The sequence below is a fragment of the Columba livia genome, chromosome 4 (assembly GCF_036013475.1).
Source record: "Columba livia isolate bColLiv1 breed racing homer chromosome 4, bColLiv1.pat.W.v2, whole genome shotgun sequence".
In the NCBI taxonomy this organism is placed as follows: Eukaryota; Metazoa; Chordata; class Aves; order Columbiformes; family Columbidae; genus Columba; species Columba livia.
The window spans coordinates 34,946,512-34,966,220 of NC_088605.1; the positions used below are offsets into that span (position 1 = coordinate 34,946,512).

Here is a 19,709-nt window from a genome sequence, read left to right on the forward strand (position 1 = left end):
TTTAGCACTCTTTGCTGAATGCATTGAATATATAATAAAATTTTATGATCTGTAATGAGGATATAAAGGATTACTGCTGTTGCTGGCAAGGATGGTAGCTACTACTCTGTACGGGGAGGGTATATATTGGAAATTAAGCAAAAAAAACGTTGGTTGTGCAGCCTCCTGCCTTCAAAACATAAGAATTAACTATGCCTTTACTGTGTACTTACAAGCTGCAAATTTCTTTTCCTAGTTTTGTAATTGACTATGCCATGGTATTCCAACTGAAATAATACTTAAATCTCAGATTAAATGGCATTTTAGGCACAGTTTTCATCTGGAGAAAAGTGTTATTTTTTATTTTATCACCCTGTTTAGTTCTTTATAGTAAAAAGGGAATTTTGAGTATGGGATAACTTTTTAGATTTCTATTCCCCTTAAATTACAAAGCACCTCCATAGCAAAAACTATAAGGTTTCTGTATAGCTGACACCTAATTTTGTGAAAAGTATTAGAATATAATACAACACAATAAATTATTAATAGAGAGATATCCCACACACTTTTTTAAAATGGTAAAAATCTTCCCCGGTATTGTGCCACACTTTTGGTGTGCCAGAAAACACATCATTGTAACGCTGAATGTTCTGCTTTCTGACGCCCTTTCTTCAGTGCTGTGGCAATTCACCCAAGTGGCACTGCTTTCATGAGCGACTTCTGCAGAACTTTATTTGAAAGGCATTCCGCATTCATCGATGGAGCAGTTCCTGATTTCTCCTTAGGCTCAATTAATTAAAAACACCCAACTCCGTAGTGATAATAAATATTTAAATTATTCAAAGTCCCAGGAAAAAAAAAGAAAAAGAAACAATTAAGCCTACTAAATTTGCATTGGAAGTCTGGAGCAACTCTAAAGCTGAAGAGCCTTCATTGAATAGTAAACCAAAGTGACGATCCTAAAGAAGGATATAATGGACACAAATAACCTGGTGACTCCTTCAGTGGAAAGCCAGCTGACCCCAGCAATGAAGCTGGTCAGGGGCCTGGAGCACAAGTCTGATGAGGAGCGGCTGAGGGAGCTGGGGCTGTTCAACCTGGAGAAAAAGAGGCTGAGGGGAGACCTTATAGCTTTCTACAGCTACCTGAAAGGAGGTTGTAGTGAGTTGGGTGTCAGTCTCTTTTCCCAGGTAACAAGCAACGGGACAAGAGGAAATGGCCATTAATTTGTCACCATCTGCATCTTTTTTTTTTTAAACACATTCAACTTAGCATTGAATGTAAAGTCTACTGCTCAAAAGCACCAACTGCTCCTGAAAGCTGCTTGCCCTCTGAAGAAATACACGCACTTTGCCGTGAAGCCCACGGTGCCTCGGGAGAGAAGCCCACTAGATGTCAGTGCAAGCGCAGCGTTCGTGCTGGGGGATACGCCACCTTTCCAACGCAACCCTGTAACTTAACAAAGCCTCTAGCCCTATTACCTTCTCTTTGCTTCTTCATATTGAAGACTTAATCTGACCTTCTCTGCTAAATTTGATCTATTTCTTGCTCCAACCTGTTGAGAAAAAAAAAATAAAATAAAATAAAAAAATCACCTTATTGCTGTGTAAAGCTGCTAAATTAATCAACAAAGACTATGCACAGGCTAGAACAATCATGACTTAAACTAAAACCACACTCACCTGCAGCCACGCACTTGCTGTTAAATGCTTAGTTAGGAATCTACTGAGATGTACAAAGCAGTGCTGTTTTCTTCTGATCCAGTTCATCTCTTATTAACTACTCTACTACCAATTGTCCGTCTCCCACCAGAGTAAAGCAAGAGCATTTTCAAAGAAGTCTTGCAGTGATCGCACCCAAAATTTTCATCTCCTACTTTGAACTCCACTGAACTCAGAATTTAGAACTAAGTCAGTGCATTTCAAAGTAAGACTTCAATAAATTTGCTACAAAACCCAGACAAGATTAGCTCTTTGCTTGGAAAACCTTGCACAGCCTCTTCCTTACAAACTTAGTTCACAGAACTTCAAAGAAAGTACCCAAATTAAGCCCAGCTTTCTGTGTATGTAAATATACTGTCAGTGAAACAGAAGAGGTTTTAATGAATCACTGAAAAAGTAGTTCCACTAACAGTTTTTCAGCTCTGTGAAATGAAATTGCACATTTAAATAGTGAGATCTTGTTTCTGAAAATTAAAAACATCTTCATCCCGAATTAAGTCTGCAAGGTGAAACATACCCTACAGATAGACCAGAAGAATAATATCTACTTATGCTGATCTTCACTGTACTGGAACTATTTGATTAAATAAAATTGTCATAAATGCTTCATGACAAACATAGAAAGTTGATCTGAATCTTGATTTAAAATTTAAGGAGAAAAATTCTAAGTAATTCTCTCTTAAAAATGTATGCATATACATATATATATATATATATATACACACACACACACACCTATCAGCAACAGTAAACCATTTTATTCCAGTTCCATTAACCGCGACATTCTGATTCAATTTCTCTTTACATTTGTCACACTGGAAGAAAGCTCACCTCAACAGAAATGTCAGTCTGAGACCCTGTATCCAGAGTTTGTCTAGAAAAACACAGCTGGGAGTTTACAGAGCTGGAACTCAAGTCTGGCTGAGATGTTCCAATGGTCTGGTCAAGATGGAATTTCTCTCTTAGCTTTGCAAGACTCTGTCCAGGAAACGGAGAAGACAGTGGTGTTAAAGTTCCTTTGTACTTTACTGTGTTTATACCAGTTTATCTCCAAAAGATGTTTACATAGAAGACTTGAATATAAGAATTCTGGGTTTACTTCATATTAAGCTACTCATATGGTTTTGTGCCCTTTTCTTTTTAAACTTGTCAAACAATCAAATACTTAGCTGATTAAAAAAAAAAAAAAATCTGCTTTCAGGAAAGGAAATAGGGCCATTTCCATTTGGAAAACTTTCATTGAGTTAGAAAATGCCCATGCATCACAGAAACAGACCTCAATTTTGTCCACTTAATATTTTCAGTAGTGCTTTGGAGGTAACATCTGCATTGTACCTTACATAGAAGTTCAGAAACTTGTATTATTTGACTGACATATAGTGGCTTTTTGAATTGGGAAAGTTACAGGCTTCAGTTGCCGCATCTGAAAACTGATTTTAATACTAGTTTGGCTCAAAGAGTTTTGAGAAATGCTTAAAAAGTAAAAAATACTAAGTATTTAGTATCAGGAAAGTTATTCGCGTTAAAACAAATCCACAGAAATATTTATGTCAACCATTCAAAGTACCTTCATTAAATCTTGTTTTTCTCTCTCCCCTGAACTTATTGCCTTTCTGATGGACTTCAGTTCACTCAGGATGGCTTTGGCCTCACACAGTTCATACCCGCTCTGACCTCCAGACATTTTTTGGTCAATTCTGTGGGAATACAGACTATTAAAACTGGATACAGAAAATAATAGTAACATCTCTGCTGTTCAGCTTCAGGCAGAAGCATAATTAGGAAACAGAAGGGAAGAAGATAAGAGATAGCATTTCCTGGAACAGACATGCAAAAAGGAAAAAGGACATTGAAATCACAATTAAAATACTTACTATTTAATCATTGGGAAAAATGTCAAGCTAACACACACACAGTGCTCATGAGTACAGCAGCATTGCTGACACGACTATGAAAGTTCCCATCCCCACCATAGCTCTCTGCAGCAGAGAGCAGAGCAGCTTTTGAGTACACCTGGCATACCACTAACTGTCCGTGACCCTCACAGAAAGCAGCGGTATTCCTCTACCCAGACCCACATCCTGACGTGGGCACACAGGCAGGTTTCTTGGTGCTCATCAGCCTTGCAGAGAAGCAGCGTAACCAGCTCCACTCTTGTCACAGCTTCCCTCTCGTTCACCATAATCCCAGGCACTACACAGTCTACAACAGCTGCTCCGCTCAGTCAGTCACCAGACTCTCTTTACTCACAAAATCTCTGGATAATTAATACCATCTGTCTTTCATTGGACAATTTATTATTGAATTCCTGGACTATCAATGATTTTAAAAACTGTAACTTGTAAAAACAAAACAAAAAAGCCCCCAAACTTATAGATAAAAAGATATTTCATTTTAGCATTTCCTTATTTACGTCAAGAAGTAAGGTTTGTAAACACATTTCTCTGACCTCTGGTTTAACTGAATATTTCACAGCATATAGAAATGACTGCAGCTGTGCCTCACAAAATTAAAAACAACAGCCATCTTCACAAAAGTCAAGTATCAAGTAGAGGATAAATTATTTTATAATGCAATTGGTTTTCTGTTTTTATCATCTTCCATCATCTTAGCTAGAAGACACTAACCTTGTGAGTCAGGAATGAAAAAAGTTATCTTGAGCAACCCCTGCAAGAACAGAAGCTTGCACAAAACACCTGCAACAGTATTCTATTTTACTTCCAGTTTTGTGCACTAAGATATCAAGGTTCTAAAGCAGCATTTTAAGCTGTGAGCACGCCTGTTTTCCTTTCTCCACATTTCTGGTTTTCTGACAACTAGAACTGCATTTTTGTAACAAAATTACCTATGTGACTCAGCACTCAGATTTCTATTCAAGGATATATTTGGTTCAGCTTGAAAGTTCCTCAAACCCTTTCCTAGGTAGGCATGCACTCAATGTCTGACAACACTCAATTTTTGGTAACTGATCAGGTTGCTAAGGTCAAATATATACAGAATATGCCAACAATTGGGATCATGAATGAACAACTGGGTAACACACCACGTGCTGCCAAGTAATATGATGTGCCACATTCAAATCACAACTGCTTAACTCTGTAGATAATTAAGATGGACAAAACAGATCTCTAACATGTAAGATATTTCATCTTCCTGTTTTAAATTAATGGGATTAGTACTGTTGGAAAGTGGCTGACTGAATTTTAACAACAAATGTCCATTGTGTTTCTGTGGAATGCTGTTGACAGTTTCTGAAACATGCTTTGGATTCCTATCAAAATGGCTTGTGAGCAAGCTGCTCTGAAACAATACTTCACTGTTGAATTAATATAATAAAACCAGCATGATTGGCTAACCTTTAATCCTGGGACAGCAGCACGAGTTTTTATTACCTTAAGCTTTGGAATCAATATGTCTTTCTTCTTCTAAATTTTGCTTCAAATGAATCTGATTTATGAACAAATAAATTCAATCAACAATCCTTTTCTCCCTTCACTCTTTGCTAGCCTTTATATATTTAAACGACAAAACTTACATTTCTGTTTTAGTCAAAATGAAGGAGGATAGAGAGTTGACTGGCATCCTCCTAAGATGCTGAGGGTTTTCAGTTCCAAATTGACTTCAAACTCTTCATAGCAGAAAAATATTTGTTGTCTGTTTTCACATATCTAGTTATAAGTGGCCATTTCCTGGACCAGAAATGTTTTTCTCCCAATTAAAAAAAATCCTACTGTACAGAACTGATATCTTAAAATACACAGGCAACAGCCTACAAGATATTTTGGTTAGGACTGGGAACTGAACCCAAATCTCTCAGCTTCAAGGACAGATGCTCTGTCTTCCTTTGCACATCACTTTGTATTTTAGTACCTGGAAGACAGAAATGCACTTTTCCCATCTTTTGTCAATCTTCCTATATATCCTGCAAGCTCTCCAGGACAAAAATTGTTACTTATCTGACAGAACGCTGCCATACACAGGAGGTCCTGAGAAAAAGGGTAAATGAATCCAGACAATATTACATTAATGCTGCAAACATTGCTCCTGCTACTGCAATTGGTGTACTAAGAGCACACAACTCAGCATGTAATGTATCCTTAAGGTATGGGTACATGCCACAATATGGAAAACAACTAGCATTAATAAATTTCTGTTCACATTAGTTAAGAAAACAAGCTTGTTAGCAAGGCTTCCTCTGCAGCAAGTTCTCTGTGGTGACAGTTCCGGCTATGTCTAATATTTTAGGGCCCAACTTTGTAAGTCAGGAGCAGCAGGGAATGCTCAGACTGAAAAAAATTCATTCCCTAATAATCCAACTGATTAAATACCCAGAATGCTCACCCAGTTCAGCATCAGCCCTTTGGACACGAGGCATCCCAGCAACTGGAACAAAGAAAGTCAGGTCTCTAATCCTCAAATTGTGAAATTGTGACTCATTTCAAACCCTACACAGCTGTGCACCATTTATACCTCCAAGAACAAGACTCTCCTCTCTGTCTCTCTTTTGATCTTAGAGGTGGGAAGGAGGAAAGACCTAATTACCTTTTTTAAAAAAATTTTAAATGGGACACAGAGAGCAGCTAAATTCTTCCTCAGAACCTTTAACCACTGTCCTTCTTTCTACCTTTTTGCAACACAACCTACCTCATGGAAAAAAATAGGAGGGGACCAGATTTCTCATGTTAACACTTACACAATAGGTTTGCCATTTCTACAGGTTTCCTGCTTCCTAACTACAACAAAAAGAGCTATTAGATTCTCGTTTTCTCCTCCAATAATTCTCTCACATAAGATGGATTCAATTCCATGCCAAAAAAATCAGGTGACTTAATTAGGTCAGTTTCAACTATTTTCTTTTACTCACTGTTGCAGTGTTTCAAAGCCCTGTTCCTTGTACAGCAGCTCTTGCTTCATCTGAGAGAGTTCCCTCTTCAGCTTCTTAACCTTGTGTGTTAAATCAAAGCAAGAGTTAGAAAATTCCTCTTGTTAAAACAGCGTAACACATAGCTTTGAACAATTAATGTATTCTCTACATCAGATGAGACAAAAAAAGAGAGTAGATTGCTCTGCTGACACATATTAAGAACAAAAGGATCTGTTCTATTCCTGATGTCTATGGGCAACATGCTTTAGTATTAAAGGGACACAAGCAGATTAAATCACATTCCTTATTTGTATCAATACCACACTGTGTTATTAAACCTGAGAGAACTTTAACAAGTAATTTACTCCTTACTTGTTAAGCATGCATTCCAACTGTCCTACAGGGACATGCCTGCTTATTTTCAGGCTTATTATATTTTCACTTTTTCATTCCAGGAAGCTCTCGAATCATTTGGACTGTAAAAGACTAAGTGTGAACTCCTTTTTTTTTTTTTTTCCTATGAACCATCCTTTCTTATAAAGCTTTACCGACACTGGATCACTAAATATATGATTCACATTCGCTTCACTGAAAGACAGCAAACACTGAACACATTTGGATAACAAATATGCACCTCGATTAAATAGAAATGTCTCTGGCAAAACCTTCCCTGCTTTCCCTAAATTTGCATATTCTGTGCTTTTTGATCTTAATATTGCTATTTCAGCTATTAGCAAATATAAATACACTATAAAATATTTATTATAAAATATCTGTTCTTTAGATGAGGGGTTAGTTCCAGGCTTTTGCAAAATATGGCTTCCAGTTGCTTTGCTTGAGAGAAAACTGTTTTTATTTTGACCATACTGAATAGTTAGCATGATAAATAGGCAATGTCTCTTAAGTACATATTCAGTGCTCCTTAACTATTTCTTCCTTCACTAGCACAAAAACCCCAAGAATAATCTCTTAAGTGTTCTGATCAAGGTTATAGAAAATGAACAGATATCACCTCTGTGTTCCAGGTAAAATACTGTGTCAAATATGAAGAAGTCCCAACTTTTCTCAGAAACACACATAACTTTTTTTTTTTTTTCTTAAATCAGAAATGATAATTATTAGCAATAGTAGAAAGCACACTTGATTTCAACTTAGAGGATTGGATCTCTCAGAAACCCTTATGTTTTTCCTCAAGATCATCTTCTGAGTGTCCTCTGCCATAATTCATCATCATTTCATTATAAAGAAATGTGAGTTAGGCACATTATCCTAGAAGGACGTGACCTACATCATAATACAAACTCTGTTTACTGCATCATACTTACATTAAGCTATTCTCGTGCTCCTTGTCTTCTCCTTCAAAACTTTCATATAATTCCCACTTTTTCACAACTCTTCACTTGTTTTATCCTTCAACCCCTTCCTACTGCTTCTGCACATCATCTTCAGTCACCTGACAGGCCTCTCGCTTCCTCCTCCTAATCGCACCTTCAAGGGGGCTCCTGCCCTAAACCTCTGCTCTTCTCAGTGCTCAAGTACTAAGGGAACAACAGCAACAGCCCCCCTTGTTATTTTATAAAGGTGCATCCCCTACACACTGCATATGCATAAACATACTGTGATGATATATGTGTTGTTTGAATTATCTGATTACTAATTAAAGCCCCAAAGTCCACTGCAGGATCAGATCCTTCAATTCTGATCTAACGAGAAAGGTCTTTCTTCTGCTTATTTCATTTAACGGCTGTCTGATTTCTGTCATATTTTCTCCACAACCTATTGCACAACAGGCAATTCATTTATCCAAAAGGCTCCACACGCATATATTAAGCACAGCTAACAAGGAAAAGGCCAAAGGCCCATTCAGAACTTCCTCAAATGCCAAGTTTCCCCCCTTCAGCCACCATTAACCTGATGATACCAGTAAAGCCTTGGCCAGTGTGAGAAACAGGTTTAGTACATCTGACCTAATAGTTCACTAAACAATGTGCAAATTCTAAATAGCTAGCTAGCAGCTTCCTAATGACTAACTTTGTTTCCCATTAAGTCCACACATGCATATAGTGTAAAATGCCAAAAGGTGGCACAGTAGCAAGCATCCTCAAACATTCCAATAAGGGTAAACTATGATAATAGTCATGCCTCTCTTGCCATCTTCCGTGAAAACCACTTTCCAGTCCTAGAATCACAGGGCTCCCCTTTTTCTTACCTCAATGATTTTCATATCCAGTGCCTTTGGATGACAACACAGTTTATGCTGACACAGATATTCTTGGACTGCACCCTTCTAAACTCTGCAGACAAGATTCAGGTCACCTATTTTAGGCACATAAGCAACTTGGACTTTGCAACGCCAATAAATCAGGTGTTTGGAACCAGCAGGATATTGGGTTCCTTGACTCCAAGGAACAATGAAGAGAGGAAAGTACCTCCAGAAAATGAATTACTGTGATTAACACACCTGCTCTTCTCAATGAACAGACAAATTGTAAATCTGCAGCCAAAAAATGATCCAGTGTTCCTTCATCTTGAGCTGGGAGGTGAACAGATCTAAGCCACTGGAAAAACTGAGCACAGGACCATGTCTGAGTTTTCCCCTCTTTGACTTGTGACTATATTTAAATTCAGTCCTGTGTTTTGTTCTTCAAGAACACTGTTAATTTCCCAAATATACTAGTGATCCCCTTGCCAAAGAGAACATCTGTTACTGCTCCACTTGTTTTAGAAAGAAGCTCTTGCCTTGTCTTTTCATTCTTGCTCCTGACAGGGTCTTTACTGCTGTTGATTCTCCCTACTAAACTTAAAAATTTTTCTTCCCACCTCCACCAGTGCTGAAATAATTTTTCTCACTAACCACCTTCCCTTCTCCTTAAAGGACAAGGGACTACAAACTGAGATGGGTAAGGATGAACAGGTGTACAAGCAGTCAGGAGGGCAACATCCAGACACCAGTTTTACGGTCTATTCCATCCTCCCTGATTTATACTGGGTTTTAAAATTTGAATGAGCTATTCCACAGTTCCTTTTAAACATTAATTATTTAAGACTCCTCATCATAACTCTTACTCCCGGTGAAGGAGGAAGGATGTTACTCTGGGAAGCTTCTACAAGTGCTGGTCTGTGAGGAAACCAGGAGGGGGCAATGGAAGAGCTGAGAAACTGCTGTTGCTTTGCACCGCTCCTGCTCCAGCAGTGTCGGTACTGCAGTGTCTGTGTTGCAGCCATCATCAAAAGACCATGCTCTGAGGTGCTGCCTTTTTAACCTCCGTGGTTTGATCTAATTTTTTTCATTACAAACTACCAAAAGCTCAGGCTATCCATAGAGCATTATATGCCACAGCTTAAATAAATGCACTCCCTATAAAGATTTTAAATGCCCTCCACACCACCACCTCCTTATTCACAATTAATTCAGTAGACACTAACCTGTGAATGAAAATTCTTTACATGGAGTCTGTTAGCGACCATACTGGACAGAGTTAACCAAATTGATTTTTGTTTGGCAGCAATTTGAAAATATGAACACAAACTCATTCTTGATCTGAACTCTTCCATTTTGACAAAACAGAGTGAAGTTTCACACCATTATTGAAAAGTGCTTTTTAAACCAACATAAGTTTGTGAGGCAGTTCATGTAGTTCATGGTGCATTTCTCACGGAAGACAAACTGCATAAAAACAGTCATCTAGCTGCAGCTCACCTTGGCCTACTACTTTTCTATTTTCACCTAAGGTTTTCTATTCTTCCTTTATAAACAAAAGCATACAAGTGAAAATAGTTATCAGCTTTATTTAAACCAGATCTAACTAGACTATCTGTCAAAATTACTCCAAAATGGATTACCTGAAAGTAACAAAGAGCTCCAAAAATTCATTAAAAACCTCTGAGTGGTATTTAATGAGAATATTAGGAGGTTTCTGTATCAGGGTACAGGATGCCTCTGGCTAGATTAAGCTTTGCATTCCATAGTCATAAACTTTGCACACAGTATAGAAATAAATAAGTTAATCACTCTCACCCTTAATCTTGTAGTGGAGATTTCAGCCTTCAAAATATCAGGGTCATACTTTGTACTTGATGAGGAGCCTGAGAATACTTAAAAAAAAAAAAAAAAAGACAAATATTTAAGTACTTTTAAATAATTAATTAGTCCCTTCCTCAATGAATCCACATTGATCTAAAAGTACAAAGTGCAGAAACATATATATAAATATATGTATATTTAAAGTATTATATATATATAGCCTGTTATAGAGTAGCCAGCATTGCAGGATGGATATAATTAATGAATAATCAAAATTTCCCCCTTTATTCCCTTACTATTATTTGGTATCTCTCCTCCTTTGCCTGTCCCAGGATCCTAAAGTACTACCTCATTCTCCCTGGCCTTCTTTCCCTTGCTTTTTGTTCCCACTCTTCTAGCTCAGCCATCTCATGGTCACCTCTTCCTGGAAGCTGTAACCTCCTAAGGGGATTTCTGAGAAGCAGCAGATTTATTCAGAAGCCTCAGAGGTCTGCCACTCAGTTCCTCCACAGCTGTACATGTTACTTTTATCACACCACCTGCTTCTGAGAGAGATGTTTGGCCAACAACAAGCCTCTGACAGCACTTTACTGCATGCCAATTCCTTGCCAAGTGTCGTAGTATGTACCTCTACGTGTATCTCTACTTCATCCCTGATCACTGCACACAGGCTACAAAATCATTGTATGCTATTCTCATAAAGCAGCAACAAATTCCCTCCTTGGTGTGTTGCAGATAGCTGTCAACATAGTTGGGTCATTGCAGTATGCATCATGAGGTGCAAGAGATCCTATTTGAACCTAGATTTGGCAGAATTTTGTTCTGACAAACTGCATGAAAAACAGTTTTCAGACCCAACTGTTCCAAACCAGGGTTCAAAGCAGTTCAATTGTATCAGAGAGAAGAGGGCTCTCTCCAGCAGAATATCTTTATATATATTTTAAAAAAGAAAAAGAAAAAAAAAAAAAAAAAAAAACAGAAGTAGGGATGATATCTCTAAAAAAGCCAGAGTACAAGGTGTTCACAGCAAACCTTGAAAACTCATCCTAAAGAGAAACAAGACCCCCTGCAAGGTGCGGATCAATGAAGTTACATTGTATTCTCTACTGTACTTACAGCTTGTACGAGAGCTTGATTTTTCTTTGTAGGCATCATTCAACCGTACATACTCATCCAGTGCAAGTGCCAGCCTCTGCTCCTTCACCTGGTACAGCTCTTTCTGAGTACTCAGAGCATCCTGGGCTACCATAAGATAATCTTTTAACATCCTCTCTTGTTCTTGCCTCCATTGTTTCCTGGGATCTTCTATTTGTGTTGTTTCTTTATAGGAAAAAAAGAAAGTATTTAAAGAGACCTCTGCTGAAATCCATTAACAACTGAATTGTTTCTTTGCCTGTAATCCACAGTTATAGAAGTATAAATCATAGCTTGTCTTTGGTAAGCAGATACTCAATTTTAAGTTTTTCTTTGCCACAATAGCGTGTGCGAGAAAAGTATTTAAGGGATCAATTGCAAAACCAGGAATTAGGGTACAACAGGTAAATGCTTATGTAGATCACTCCTACATCTTCAACCTTGAATTAATAACATCCTAAAACTCAAGAAAAAGAAAATTGCACCACAGTACTCAGAAATGATGGAATCAATAAAGTCTTTCAACAACATCTTGAACACATTTCTGAACAAAAATGAAAAGTAATCCTGGCTATTATATTTTTTCAACCCCCCTTCCTCCCCACTTCATTAATTTTTACAGCCATATGTTATTCATGTTTTATAGCAGTTATCTCTCTCCTTTCCCTCTCTGAACTTTCCCTGTAACTGAACTACCAGAGTATTAACTCTCCAGATCATCTCATCTCACTTTACCCTGGCCACAGCTAAGTATCAGAGCTAAGACAGAACTCTCTTTTGCGGTCAACAGACAGCAAGGGCCACCCTCAGAGGGCACTTGGCTCCACCAAAGACAGGTGCCAAGATACACGGGACCAAACTGCCTTTTTGAGGTGTCTGCTGCTTCCGACTGACTGCCCAGGCAACATCAATGAGTGAGCTGGAACAGGGCAAAGGGCTTCAGGTCAACCATTGCCATACAGGAGACAGAATTACATAGAATGTGTAGACGAAAGGATTAGACATAATGAAGTGATAAATATTAAGAAAGTATGTGATAAGATCAATCTAATTATAGGTTTTAAGATTTTTATGTATTTTTTAATGTAAGCATCCAAAGAGGAAGAGCTAATGCTGAAAGTTCAATCTTATCATTAGTATTTCCTGACTTAGTTCAGCAGTTTTTGAAGCTGTACAATGAATATTCTTCCTTTAAAGCTAGAAATACAAAAACATTCTCATAAGACATAGCCATGAAAAGTTGGAAATCTAAATGCAAACATGCACCACGCTGCATTTTCTTTGTAAATTACATACTGTAAATCTACATAGATCAGAGATAAAAAGTGACATTCAGTACCAAAGTATTTAATTGCAGAGTATTTACTTCAGAATTTTTCTGCAAAAAAAAAGGAGGAGGTAAGTTTATTCTCTGGGTCAGATTTCTGCCACTTTAGTGGCAGTTCTTTAAATTGCTTTACAGTGAGAACCAATGTTGGGGGGGGTGTGTGGAAACGGAACATGTGGCTGAAGGCATGGGGGAAAAAAGAACTGCAGCACAACCAACCTGATTGCTCTCACCTGCAGCTGCAGTGCACTCCTGGGGAGAAGGCACTCTTTCAGCTCCATAGCTGAACAAAGATCTTGTAACAGCAAAGCTAATCAGGACAGGCTCTGGTTAATAACAATTTCCCATATTGCCTGACTACCAGTTTCTCAAAAGCCTTTTTTGGTCTTACTATCACATAAAACAAAAGACAAGCAAATAAAAAGGAGCATCACATAAAACTAATCCTGCAGAATCCTGAACTGACAATGCCTGTGGAACTACTGATGCTTTTAAAAACAAATAAATATGCATACCCACCCCACTCCCCCACTTAGAAACATGACAAGCCTTTGCATTTCTGTTATACTTGGGAAAGGTATTTCTCAGATGTACAAAATAGATACATAGAGAGCATAAATCATGTAAAACCAAGTGCAGTTCATAAAAGATTAAAGCAGAGAAGCTTTATACACAGTTGGTTTTCCAATAATCCCAACAGGAACACTCTCTCCCAAAAAACTAACTACAGTTACAGACACACGCATATATATATCCAAGTTTATAGCTACCTGCTCTTTCCCACAAAGATATCGGGTACACAAAGAAGCAAATTGGTCCCTTTTCTCTCCTAAATGGTCAACACATGTCCCCATCTGTGGCCGCTTATTGCTGCTGTACTTTAACACACCTCTACATTCACAGTTATTTACACAAGATAAGAAGTGCTGGTATCCAGAGGTGTCCTTTTCTGTGGAGCCGGATGAAGAACATGAAGCAGGATTCTCATGGGTCAATGATCAAATAGGATAAAAGCAGTTATGCTGTTTTTTTACAAGAATGTAATGATGTGATTGCGTTTTACGAGTGCAACCAGCAGCCACCAAATAATCTTACAAGATTGGAAGGTCTCATCTTCAAGCATGTTGCAGGTAATTGCCTTGTAGGTTTTAAGGGAGGATTGCTCAACATGCAGCCCAAAGACCAAATGTAGCCTGCAGAGTCCTAAAATGTGGCCTACAGATGCCCTGTCCTTGTGACTGCAAGAGAAGGACAAAGCTGATCAACAGCAGATCATTTCGTACTGCTGACAAATACAACCAAACATTTTCTTTTTGCTTCCCCAGGCTGCATGTGCAGAACAATACTATGATTACATGAGCTGAAATCTTTTATACTAAGAGTCATAAGGGAGTTAAAGGTGACCCTGGTTTTTAAAAATTGCACACTGTTAACTGCAGTGTACTGAGGTTTGGGTATTTGCCCGTGTAGGTACATTGACTGGTCAAATTATTCTCAGCTATTCTATCTGCATGTATTTCATTTTGGAAGGAACATTCAGCTAGGAAAATACATAATTCTGGAAAAAGCAAAGCAGTACTGGAATGACTATCGCAGAACTGTTACTCAACTTTTACCAAGCAGAGAAGGCTCTGGAGTATTTTTCTTAAATATTATGAACCGGAAAACTCAAAAAAGCATATAATTTGTTTGCCAAGTTGTTCAGATATATGTATAACTATAAACACGTGCCTGCGTAGCAGCACCATCTGCTTGTTCATCCCTAATTTTCAGTTGTCTCAATTTTAATGAGTAGGTTTACCCCACAGATTAAAAAAAAAAAAAAAAAAAAAAAGGACAACTATGGATAATATTTCTGGTACCGTAGTGCTGCATTTTGAAAAGCATGTTCATTTGAGCACATCCATCTTCCAAGAGCCAATAAAAATTTTTTAAAAGCAGAGTTTTTTCAAAACCAAATATTTATACTTCTCAGAATAAAACCTCACAAAGGTAAGGATTTTTTTCCTTGGACAAGAATGTTTTAAGCACCTGCTGTTAAGGTCAAACTTGTATACACAAGAATATTATTGGGATAGTTACATGCATATCATTGAGGGAACAGCTTGCTCAACATTTCAAAATGAGGTGTGAAGCCCTTCACGCTTAAACCAAAGAATGTGATTTAAACCACAAAGAACATCCAAACAGTTTCCTACCCTTATTATTCAACAACTGATGTAAAACAAACTTGGGAGGTGTCATTCCCTTTTTTAGGGCACATACATGTTTCCACTGGTGACTGCAATAGGATGCCTTACAACCTCATCTGCAGCAGGTACTAATCATGCAACAAACAGATTGCTTACCAGACAGATGAGATGATGTTGTTTCTGCTGGTCAGGTGAGGAGTAAGCACTGGTTGTGAACACCAGCCAGAGCTGTGGGTTCTATCTGTTCTGGAAATTGCTAACTGGACTTCAATCATCAGCAGTGGAGAGCAAACAAATCACCGAGCATGACCTCTCCAACACTTTCTGCATCACTAGACAGTTAAATTCAAGAATTCAGTTGTTTCTTGTACAGAAAATGAAAATGATATACTGGCTATGGTTTTCTGTGGCATGAACTTACATATGAACTAAAGGAATCCCCTTAAAATGGATCATTAAACAACTTACAGTTGTACATCAGGCTCTATCAAAAGCACTGCTTAGATTAAAATAAAAAATAAAAAAAAATTACATACCAACTTTCTCTATCCAATCACAATAATCCACATTAACAGGATGAGGGAATGGTGGTGCACCTCATATTCTGGTTACACATTCCTTATTTAACTTGTTTTAGCGTCATTTGGTAAAGCCACTTGCAGATCAAAATTACCCAATTCTGTTAAGAGATCTTGATTTAAAACCAATTGACTTAACTTTAAACAAATTACTGGAGGTGCATAGTTAATAGATTCATAAAAAAATATAAGCAGTGTATTTCCTCCTATTTTTAAAGATCTGAGTGACTACCCATGCTGGGGGGAAATTCTGTGAGATGGAGAACACTTGAGGTCTCGCCCAGCAGGACCGTACAAGCTCCACCCAAGGACGTTCCTGTGCACTGAGATGATTGCAGCCCTGCAGCTCAGAAGGGCGAGCTGTGCTGGCTTTAATAACACTGCCCCTGTGAAATGCACCCTTCCTGGCTCCCTGCCAGCCAGGTTTGATGCACTTAAATTCGGCAAAGAATTCGGCCTGAACAATAACTCAAAGCCAAAATGCCAGGACTGACTTTACACCTTGAGAGTTTCATTTATTCCTTTGGCTAGAGTTTGCTTCAATGGCATCAACATTATGCATGCTCTGTGTAATTATACATAAGATATATATTATACATAGGATACAGACAATAGTCAGGCATGCCATTTTTTTTAAATGTGATATTTTCATATGTTATGTTCCTGCTGCTATCAAGAAGCTCTGCCAATGTTTTACAGTCTACTTGAACAGAAGGAAACTATTACCTTATCAGCAGTATTTCCCTAAAGTAAATGAAATTAAAATCCCACTAGAAAATCCCACAGGGAAGGGAATGGGTCCATGACGCCCTACTGCTAGACAAGAGAGGATTGGACATTTTACTACAGGATTAACAATATGTGGAAGCAATAGTTTTCCAACATCTCCCCTTGCCAAACAAAACAATAGCATTGACTGGCCCAAGAATGACCCACATGTAAACTGTGTTCGGTCACACACGTTGCATTTAGGCAACACAGAGCATGAATACTCTCAAGGGCTCCCACTAAAAAAATGCTGGAGATGTTAGATTGCTACTTGAGGATACACACATAGCAAGAGGAGACAAAATTGTGACATCATACTTTTCACCCTGAAGAGAGGAGTTTCACGTTTTTAAACATATGACTGTATTTTTTCAGTTTGTAAATGCAGCAGAATCACCACCTCAGAAGAGCAACTATTCCAAGGGAAAGTGGTTGACCTGGTTAGAAACAAGGACCAGAGACCTAAGATCTGTAAGGATGAAAGCAACAGGACATTGTGTGCCACAGCTGGAGCTGCTGTAACAGCCCTCCTTTTTGGCAGGGATGGTTTCCACCATGTCACCTCAACCCACACTCCCCAACATTACACATTCGCATGTTCTGTCTCGCAGAGTCTCTGGTGCTCGCTCAACCCAGCACAAAGCACGAAACCCACCCAAACACTCACTGGTTCCAAAAGGTAACATGAAAAGAAGATACATCACATTCTGGCAGGTTAGGTGAGTTGTGCCATGTCACCAAAGATCTAAATGAGCCAGTATAAAGGAAGAGGAATCCAGCTGGGGAAGGAACTAGACATCCTTTTTTGCTGGCAGCAGCAAGCCCACTTACGGATCTGCTCATCCACTAGAATCTTAAATATGGATCTACCCATCAATACCATGCACCTTCTCCCTCATATACAACTTACAGGAAAGTTTCCAGACCTGGAAACCAGGGCTACAAGACAAGAGGTGGCAAAACTGCAGTGGCTGAGCCCCGAAAAGACGTTCTGGCCACACAGCCGGCTGTGCTCTGGGCTGCACCATGTCACAGCTCAGCCAGGCACTCTGTGTCAGGGTGGCAATATCTCTGCCTGAAATAGTATGTGATGAAAAGATAATTCCATTACACCTGACGTCTCTGGTTGTCTTGCATAATAATTGCAGGACTACTACCTCCAACCAAACAAAATCCCATCTTCGAGTAACACAGGCTGCAAAACCCCAAACCAAATAGCTCATCACTGGTGCTCCTCCTGACCCCCAGTGGCTCAAAAAAGTGTGCAAGCTCGATCCAGACTGTTTTTTTAACAGCCCCCCATGTCTCTGCTGTGACAGGATTACATTCTGCTCTACAGAGGTGGTTTGAGGAGGGGATATTTGGGAAGCAGCTTACTGCATGCTGAGGGCAAGCCAAACTAGGCCAGCCGCAGCAAAGGAGAATCAAGATATCAACGGTATCTCGCACAAAAATGTTTCAAGATGGTGCAAACATAAAACATCAGAAGAGGAAAAATGGTGTCTGCTATCAACCACCACAGAATAATGCGAGTTAGCTCAGTGCCGGGTGGCGACAGCAATTTTATCAACAATGTTATGTAATCCCTGCGGATATGTTTATTCTACAAGTATATCCCACGTTTCATGATAAACAAACTGGCTTTCAAATCTCCAGTACTTCTTGCCTGCAATCGGAAAAAGGTACACTTAAGAAAAAAAGAGTGCAAATATTACTTTATTGTACTTCAACTGGCATAACAAATATTGTAGGCAATTAAGATGCAAGTCCTAATGAACAGCAAAGGAGCAAATGTACCAGCACTAGTTTCAGGGAGAATAACCAAGTGTTACTGACTAGCTTAAGGAATGCACTTTATTGTGTACATACCAGAGGCTTTCTGAATGCCTTTTTTTTGTCCTTATTGCTTCCCCCTCCCCCCACTTTTAAAAATACTTACAATTCACATTCCAAAAAAAAAAAAAAAAAAAGGGCAATTCATACCCAAAAATTAGAGGAAGAACTCACAAACAAATGTTACATCACTTCACACTGATATATTTGTTCAATGGGTACATAAAGAATAGCACGTTACAGACACAGCAGTTTCAGTAAGACCATGCAGCCCAACAAGACGACATACACAGTGTCTTAAAAATGATCTAACACATTGCTGGATACTCATAGAAAATCACATTCTACCACATAATAAGATGGAATATGGGTTATAAAGAGAGACATGGAGGAAAATTAGGTTATTCAGAGTATGCTCTCAACCAAGCTCTCCACAGTTTGTTTCCTGCCACGGAGCCTGCACACAAAAATGCCTCCTCTCTACCAGACACCTTCTTCACTTCTCCATTAAATGATTCTGTGCTTGAATTTGAGTAACGAGAGAAAATTTTCCAGCTACACTGTGCAAGCATGAGCAGATTTCCAAGAAATATTTATTCAGAAATTTTTACGAAGAAATATTAAGTATGTTATCCTTACAGCACATTAGTTTTCTCTAGGTATTGGGTAGCATATGCTTATATATTTCAGTCAAATGCAGTAGAAACTCAGAGCATTTTGCTCTATGTTATCCAGTAAGTAGGTAATGTTCTACTGCTATGGCAATCAGAACTGAGACATAAGAAAAACAGAGAAGTATGATGTTTACATAAAAGTCAGCAGCTAAAATCATCTTGAATCCAGAGCCTTCCTTGCTCGAGCTCTCTTTCTGCAGCCAGCATGGATGGCACCAGATTACCCTAATCCCTTCCAGTAGTCAGGGTGCAGAGAAGATACTTTCCTGTAAATAAGATTCAAGATAAAATATACTGCTCTTAGGTTTTCACCGTCTGTGTTTGCTGACAGTAAAGAGGCTTCACAATTGTTTTCCAAATGCCTGCATGTCACCACTTGCTTAGAAGACAGTGATGGGTTGTGGGAACAAACACTGCACGTTTATGATCATGATACATCATTTGACTCCCTCAAGTTAATGGTAACTGCTGACTCATGGTGGGATTTTCAGATTTCTCCCTTGTCTGAAGCAGTCTGGCATACTTTCAGAGATGCAGACATACTACAGTCCCAGGCTGGAGTAGAGAAGAGTCAGGCTATCTACAAAAATTCCCATGTTAGATAAACCAGTTCAC

At 38.6% G+C, this 19,709-nt stretch overlaps 1 protein-coding gene across 1 annotated transcript in view; it reads right to left on the minus strand.

Annotated features, from left to right (window-relative positions):
• WWC2 (WW and C2 domain containing 2) overlaps nucleotides 1-19,709 on the minus strand; it is a 98,811-nt gene that overhangs the window by 39,099 nt on the left and 40,003 nt on the right. Inside the window, exons 3-8 of the mRNA XM_065061251.1 lie at nucleotides 11,705-11,908; nucleotides 10,583-10,659; nucleotides 6,565-6,644; nucleotides 3,268-3,397; nucleotides 2,532-2,678; nucleotides 1,461-1,534 (exon numbers count right to left, since the gene is read on the minus strand). Coding sequence (XP_064917323.1) covers nucleotides 1,461-1,534; nucleotides 2,532-2,678; nucleotides 3,268-3,397; nucleotides 6,565-6,644; nucleotides 10,583-10,659; nucleotides 11,705-11,908 — 712 coding nt within the window. The remainder of the gene's footprint in view (nucleotides 1-1,460; nucleotides 1,535-2,531; nucleotides 2,679-3,267; nucleotides 3,398-6,564; nucleotides 6,645-10,582; nucleotides 10,660-11,704; nucleotides 11,909-19,709) is intronic.